The following is a 7381-nucleotide window of genomic DNA, read 5'->3' on the forward strand; positions in this document are numbered from 1 at the left end:
AGAACTTTATTACCTTGCAGTTTGGGATACCAGACTTCCAAAGTCCAGGTGTGAGCAGGACTGTTGACTCCTCTGGAGGCCATAGGGAGGGTCCTGACTGCTGCTTCTGTGCCTGTGGCTCCAGGCCTCCCTGTGGCCTCATCCCCCATCCTCACATAGCTTCCTCCCTGCCCTGCCCTGCTCTTAGTATACAGCACTTTCACTGGATTTAGGGTCCTTTCCAGGATGATTTCATTTCATAATCCCTAATTAAATCTACAAAGACCCTTTCCAAATGAGGTTACATTCAGAGATCTTGCAGTTAGGAGGGGAATATGCTGTTCTGGGTCACCATGCAGCCCAGGGGACGTGAGGGACGGAAGTGGCAATGAGGCCACCCAGGTAAGCCAGAGCCTTACCCACACCTCCCCTCCCGCTGAAGTCCCACTCTTAGAGCATGCCATGGGCCTGAAGAACACAGACACATGGGCCAGAATGTTCCCAGGTGCCTATGAGGTGCAGCACCCATCTTAACAACATGAGGCACTAACACTTTTCTTCCAAGGCAGAGCCTCAGATCAGGTCCCAGTTTCTCCTTCCAGACATGGTGGAGATGATGCTGATGCAGAACGCGCAGATGCACCAGATCCTCATGCAGAACATGATGCTCAAAGCCCTACCACCTGTGCTGGCACCCACGGGACTGCATCCTGCCCTGCAGGTGGGCCAGGGGGCATCCTGGGACCCCTGCATCTGGGTAGCCCTAAAGGGCATCTTTGGCTCCAACCTGTGGTGTAGCTGTGAAGGAATAGGTTGTGCACTTGGGGCCCAAGAAGCTCCTGGCACAAGCTCTACCTATAGCTGCTGTTCTTTCCTGCCTTTATGCTCAACCCTGTCACCATTAGGAATGGGTTCAGGGAAAGAGGCCACCATCCTGAACCCAGCTATGCATTCTATGCCAGGACCCGAAGGGGAGGCGCCCAGTCCTCCTGCAAGCTGAGAGGCAGAAGCCACCTGCAGTGCACCACCACCACCACTACGCACCTTCTACCCCACTGCAGCCTGGCTCTGTGCCAGGCTCCTCCTTTAGTTATACTGTGTGGCCCCCAGTGGTTTCAGCTACTGCCCTGCCACCTGCCACCAGCTTCGTGCCCACCATATGCCACATGGCCAGTCCCGCTGCCCCGCCTACCCTTAGCACGTAAGTCTGGAAGGCAAAGGTGGGGGCCCCTTAGGCCTGAGTGGTCAGGAGTCATGGAAGGGGCTGGAAAGACCCCACCACCTTCCAAAAAGCTGCAGGGCTCAGTGTCCCCCATGTAGGGGCGCTGGAGTACCCCTACTGTAGCATGGATGCCTGTGAGCCAGGCTAGCCTAGTACTACACCAGGGTCACCCTCACCTGTCCTCTAGGCTGCTGTCTGATGGCGTCCTGTCCTCGCAGGCCCCGGGCGTGTGAGCCCGCTTGCTCCACATCGGTAAGCAGCAAGGTCTTCCACCTTTGGTCCCTGGTCAGGACCCTTCTGGAAAACCAGGTGACTCCCACCCAGGGGAAATACAAAGGTTTCACCAGGACAGAATTTAAGAAAATAGAGCCCATGATGTGTAACAGAAAAGATCAAAAGCTTCAGCCACATAAAAACATTCCTCTGTGAAGTATGAAAGGTAGTCACACTGGGACTGGGGATGTATCTCAGTGGTACAGCTGCCTGCTTAGCAGCATTAGGCCTGGCACGAGGACCTGTCTGCTATATGGGGAATGGTCTCACGTCAATGTGAAATCCAAGCAAAATACTCTACTAGGCTCCACCTGAGTTACGGTCTACACAGGAGGGAACCTGCATGCTGCCTGCACAGCTGCTTTGGAGGCAGCAGCCAAGCCCAGCCGCTCCAGCAGGGCCAACGAGTGGCTCCTCTGTAGCCTGTCCCTCCTGTTACTAGGACTAGTGTAGAGCTACCATGACACTTTTCCTATTTATTTTTTGGTGGAATCATATCCCCTTGATGTTCTAATGTTATTTACTTATTTATTTTGGTATGGGGATTGAACTTGGGACCTTGCACTTGCGATGCAGATGGCGGCAACACTGAGCTAAATCCCCGGCCTGTTATATTTATAAAAAAATTATCTCCCTCTCCCATGGTATTGTGGATTGAGTTCAGGGCCTTTAAACTGAGCTATGTCCCCAAACTCTTTCGTTTTTACTTTGAGATTGGGTTTCGCTAAGTTACAAAGTTGCCTACGTTGGGCTCCAATGTTCAATTCTCCTGCCTCAGCCTCCCTGAGTGCTGACATTATAGGCATGGACTGCCACACCTGGCTCAAGGTAAGTTTTTCATTTGTGAAGTTCTTCACTAACAGTGTTTATGTCCCTGAAACCTTGCAGGTTGGAGGTCAGATGAGTCAGAGCCTCCTCTCTAGCTGACCTGGCTCTCAGGAGCGCTTCAGAGCCACGAGTAGGGTACACATCCATGTGGATGGGTGGACAGATGGAGAGTGACAAAGCCCCAGCTCCGGACAATGGTGACGGACACCTGGTTCGCTCATGACCATCTTTCAGCACATCTCTGAATGTGATTCTAGATTCTGCTGTATTGAAGGCAGGAATTAAAGGCCTGGCCCTATTTCCTGTGTTTTTGATTGTTCTAACACAGCTTCCCTTTTTGGTTTTATCTCTTGTCATGATTATTGACTTGACAGAAGAACTTTGGCAGCTGCTGACTCTCCTTGCTTTGGGCCTTGCTGGGGAGGAGGTGTGAAGGGAACATCTCAGCACTGGAAGCCCCAGCTCTGCGCACCACTGGTGGGACAGGGCTGGTCTGCAAGAGTGGCAGGCGAGGAGCTGCCCTTATACCCAGAGCCCTTGCCTGCCTCAGGCCAGGCATTTGAGGGGCCTGTGGGGAGGAAGAGCATGCAGTGAGCTCCGGTGGTGGGCACAGGGTGGTCGGGGGTTGGGGGTGGACAAAGACTCAGCTGCCAACCTGGGTGTGCACATCATTTCTCAGCCTTAGGCCAGGACACTTCCTCATGTTCTATAATAAGACACAGGGTATTTTTCAAGAATATATAAAAATAGAAAAAAAAAAAGAATATTTAAAAACACCGGGGCCAGGGATTTAGCTCAGTGTTTCCAGCGCCTGCCTCGCAAACGCAAGGTCCTGAGTTTGATCCCCGGCATAAAAATAAATAAATAAATAAAAAATAAATAAAAACACCAAATCAAAAGGAAAATGAGTAAAAAAACAGACAACAGATAGGAGCAGTCACAGTGAGAGGATGATGATGATGATGATGATGATGATGTCAAGTGTAGTGTGACAGGGGAACAGGACAGCCAGTCTCACCAGGGAAACGGTCTTGGCAGGGACTGGGACCCATCCAGCTGGGCCCCAGGGTTGCTAGATGTATGCTGCTGGAGTGACAAGTGATCATCCAGGCCTTCAGAAGCATTGGGTGCACCTACCAGCAATCTCACAACTGGGGAGGCTGAGGCAGGATTGTGAGTTTGAGGCTATCCTGGGCTACAAGGCAAGACCCTGACTCAAAAAAAAAAGCACTGAATTTAATAGAGCCCACAACTCCTCCCCACCAAGTTCCGCTGAGACTTGTGTTCTAGGAGTGGGGTGATGTTTGCTTAGCTCTACTGGGCTAGACACTAAACAGAACAAGCCTAGCTAACCTCAGGCAGGCCATGCACAGCCCAAAGAGGCCAGAGGAACAGGGTAGGCCCATCCTACCTTCTGACTGATGCCATTGGGAAATATTTCCATGCTTCTGCATCATGTAATGAGTCACACATCACTGGAGCCTAGTGTCTCCAGGTTTATAGGCTGTCTCTTACTGGTAACCTCCTGCAGTGTCCACTATGCCTGGGGTCCTTTTTAGCAGCGGGGGGAGATGCAAGGGCCCAGCACCCTTGGGATCTGCTCCCACCAAGGACGTTGGATGGCACTTGCTTCTACACGCTCTGGAACTTGAGGGTTACTTCAACTTTCAGAGGATGAACAGGAAAGGTGGCCCCAGTGAGATTTCCTATGAAGGAACTTTGAGACTCCCACACTTCCTGCATAGAAGCAGCAAGGCAAGTCACTCTTGGACCTGGGTAGTTGTGTCTACAGCAACAAACTTGGGAGAGGTTGGGGGCAAGGTGGCTTAGATCTTCAGTGTCCAAGTGGGTTGAGCACAACCAAGGCCATGGTCCAACCCTGCGTCCTGCAATGCCCACAGCAGCATCAGAAGAGGCCCCTACTCAGGGGTTGGAGCTGGGCCCCAGTGCGCCGGCTCAGCTCCTCCAGCACCTGCTTTTCCCGGAGGTACATCTGAAAAACAGAAGGTCAGCTGGGGGCCACCGGGACCCTCACCCACCTACCTCACCCCTCTAGACATCATCACCCTCCTACAGCCAGTGAGGGACAAGGCCTTGTGATACCTGCACAGCCCAAGGGCAGCACCTGAATGGGGTGGGTGGAGCCAGCAGGGGGCTTTCTTTAAATTAAAAGATTTTCCAGGTCTTTCAAGTAATGGATAGTTTGCTCTCAAACACAAACCAAGTTGGCTGAACCCAGTGGGTAGCACTGATTCACTTTATGTAATTCAAAAAAAATTTTTTTGAGGGTCTCACTATGCAGTTCAGGCTGGTCTTGAATTCAATATGTAGCTCAGGCTGGCCTTGCTGCAACTTGCTGCAATCTGCCTGCCTCAGTCTTCCCAGTGCTGGAAGTACAGCCACGTGCCAGCACACCTAGCCTAATTCACTTTAAATCTGGTCTCTCTCTGCACCCAGTCTTGTTTCCCACGATGGCTGTCATTGGGTTCTTCTGAAGAGTTTCTAAACAGTGTGCTTCCCCCAGGATCAATTATGAGTAATCGGGAGAAGGTAACTTTCAGTCAGTCTGCTGACATCTGCTAAAGGTATCTGGGGAGCCCAACATGTAAAACGGATGTTTGTGAGGCTTTCTTAAAAAATAAAGGACAGGTTGGGTTGTTGGATGCAGGCTGACTTGGGGTTCCTACCTTTTGCCACTCTGCTTCTGAGTCGTGTGTGAACCCTAGTAAGTGACAGAGTCCGTGAGTGGCTGTCACCTGTCGGAAAATTTAAAAATTGGCTTAGGGGTTGATCCCATAGGAAATTCCCCTTCAGGGTCACCCCCAGGGTCCCAGCTGGCCTTGGCAAGCCAAGCTGACCTTCACCTGGGGCACTGTGCAGGAGCTAGTCACTGTCCTGGGCAGGGATTAAAGTGCCCAGCCTCAGTTCCCTTGGTCTCAAATGGGAACAACCCACTAAAGTGACTCTTCTGGGTGGAGTGCTCCGGGGCTGGGAACAGACCTGGGAAGGGCAAAAAAGTCTGTGCTGGCCACAGCAAGAGTGACTGGAGAGGCGCTGCGGTGAGAGGCAGCTGAGTCCCTATCCCAGCGAGGCTGGTGGGTAGGGTAGGATCCCTCGAGCCCCCAAGTTCCAGATGGGCCTAGGCCTACCTAAAAAATAAATGAATTCAGCAGTGGAGAGAGGGATAAGAACAGTCATTTTGAGCTAAGAGAGAACAGCTGAGGGCACAGACTGCACCCCAGAATCAGTTGGAGAGGAAGCCTTATGTCTGGGGGTATGAAGGTAAAATAGGGGTTCGGGCTTGAAGTAGATCCCAGTTTTATAGACTTCTCTTTATAGAGCATGGGCGTCTAAACTTTTGGCTTTCCATGGCCACACTGAGTGAAGACAAACTATCTTGAGCCAGACATAAAATATACAGTTAATGTATATAAATACATCCCCGATTTTTGGGCAGTTCTGGGGATTGAACCTTTGGCCATTGCGCTAAGCTACATCTTCAGCCCTTTTTAAAATTTTGAGACAGAGTGTAAATCATGTCACCTGCAGTGGAACTCACAATCTTCCTATCTAAGCCTCTCAGAATGCTGTGATCATAGGTGTGCGCCATTATACGCCAGGTTCTTCTTAAAAAATATATATTTTAATTTATTAAATTATTTTATGAAATAGCGCAACAAACCCAAGTTAAATGTCTGCTTACTAGCTATAAATGCGTCTTTACAGGCCCATATACATGAAGGTAAGTTGCTCTGTGTTTTATTGAGCAATTCACACAAGTGTGTGTAGCAGCTGATGGGGGTGGGGGTTCTCCACTCCACTGTGTATGGCAGCACAGGAGGCAGAGGTAGCACTGCAGAGCACCTCCTCTGCATAGCCTTCCACTGTTGCTTATGCAGTCCATGCGCAAGAATCAAATATCACTAAAAATCTCATAATGGTAAAAAGTTGTGATCTCACAGGGCCATGCAGACTGCAGGCTGAGTGGGTAACACCTGGTGTGGGGCTTCTGTGCAGTCAAGGTGGAGTATGGTGCAGTTGAGAGGAGGGATCTCAAGGGGAAATAGACAGGGTTAGATTAAAGCCTACAGGAGAGGGGTATGGGAGAGCAGGGGGAGGTTGTGGCCAGTAGGTCAGGGACCCTCTTCTGAGCAGGTGGCAGCAGAGTGGAGAGGGCTGAAGCCTGCCTAAGGCCCTACAGGGCTGGAGTGGGAGAGTGGGTCAAGGCCAGGTGCTGTCCAGTACAAAGACCATGATCTCTCTAGGGTGGGAGTGGATGGAGGCAGCCCAAAGTCAGACCATCTGAGGCACAAGGTGTATGGGGTGTAAGGGTACAGTTGGGACCCAGCTCAACCAGAGCTGGCTAATGCCTTCAAGGGTGGGGCCCTAGGAGTGACAGACAGGCTGTCTACTAGGCGGAAATGAAGCCACACCAGTGAGGGGTTTCGGCCCAGGAGACAATGCGGAGGAACAGAGTCTTCTTAGGGAGTGGGGGTTGTGGAACCCCCTCTCCTGGTGGGATATAACTACTGGCCACAGAGATCCCAGGATTGAACCGTGTGCTGGGGTACTTCCTGTCCTTCTCAGGAACAATGTCTGCAACTCCCTTCTTCAAGATAGTGCAGTGAGCCCCACCTTGGACTGGAAAGGAACACTCAGGACTGAGGTCACACCCTTCACACTGTCTTTTGGGAAGCTCTGCTTCAAGTCACTAACAAACCCAAGAACGGTGATGGTGAACCTTTTATAAGGGAGGGCCCGAGACTACAATCCAAAATCCACTTATTCAGTGCAAAGTGCCAACAATGCAACTAAACTTAAATATGGAGGTTTTAGTGTGGATAAACGACTCATACATTAACATTTATCTTAAAAACAACACATATGCCATAGGTTTGCCACCACCGCCCTAGGGTGTCTCAGAGATGGTCCAGGTGGTGGATGTCCTGCCAAAGAACCCATAGGAACTAGGGAAGATCCTAGAGGCTTGGATTCTCCCTGATCCTGGCAGCTCAAGAAGCTGATCTAGCAGTTCTGGCTGAGTGATCCCCATGAATGATTTTTTTTTTTTTTTTTTTG

At 50.8% G+C, this 7381-nt stretch overlaps 2 protein-coding genes across 9 annotated transcripts in view; one reads left to right on the forward strand and one right to left on the reverse strand.

Annotated features, from left to right (window-relative positions):
* Nucleotides 1-2573, forward strand: part of CUNH21orf58 (chromosome unknown C21orf58 homolog) — a 20664-nt gene extending 18091 nt beyond the window's left edge. For 5 of the 6 annotated variants that reach the window (XM_010636373.3, XM_010636374.3, XM_010636377.3 and 2 more), the window contains 3 exons: nt 582-700; nt 942-1180; nt 1389-1532. In XM_010636373.3, coding sequence (XP_010634675.1) covers nt 582-700; nt 942-1180; nt 1389-1434 — 404 coding nt within the window. In that variant the 3' untranslated portion in view covers nt 1435-1532. Of the gene's footprint in view, nt 1-581; nt 701-941; nt 1181-1388; nt 1533-2362 lie in introns of those variants that run through there. The other variant, XM_010636372.2, reaches the window with a different exon arrangement.
* Ybey (ybeY metalloendoribonuclease) overlaps nt 1-7381 on the reverse strand; it is a 21468-nt gene that overhangs the window by 12328 nt on the left and 1759 nt on the right. The window contains exons 4-5 of one of the 3 annotated variants that reach the window (XM_010636367.3): nt 4990-5058; nt 3180-4295 (exon numbers count right to left, since the gene is read on the reverse strand). The exons of 1 other annotated variant lie outside the window; for it this stretch is intronic. In XM_010636367.3, coding sequence (XP_010634669.1) covers nt 4209-4295; nt 4990-5058 — 156 coding nt within the window. In that variant the 3' untranslated portion in view covers nt 3180-4208. Of the gene's footprint in view, nt 1-3179; nt 4296-4989; nt 5059-7381 lie in introns of those variants that run through there. One more of the 3 variants, XM_010636369.3, reaches the window with a different exon arrangement.

The sequence above is a fragment of the Fukomys damarensis genome, unplaced genomic scaffold (assembly GCF_012274545.1).
Source record: "Fukomys damarensis isolate Sample0158 unplaced genomic scaffold, DMR_v1.0_HiC HiC_scaffold_24, whole genome shotgun sequence".
NCBI classification, from domain to species: Eukaryota; Metazoa; Chordata; class Mammalia; order Rodentia; family Bathyergidae; genus Fukomys; species Fukomys damarensis.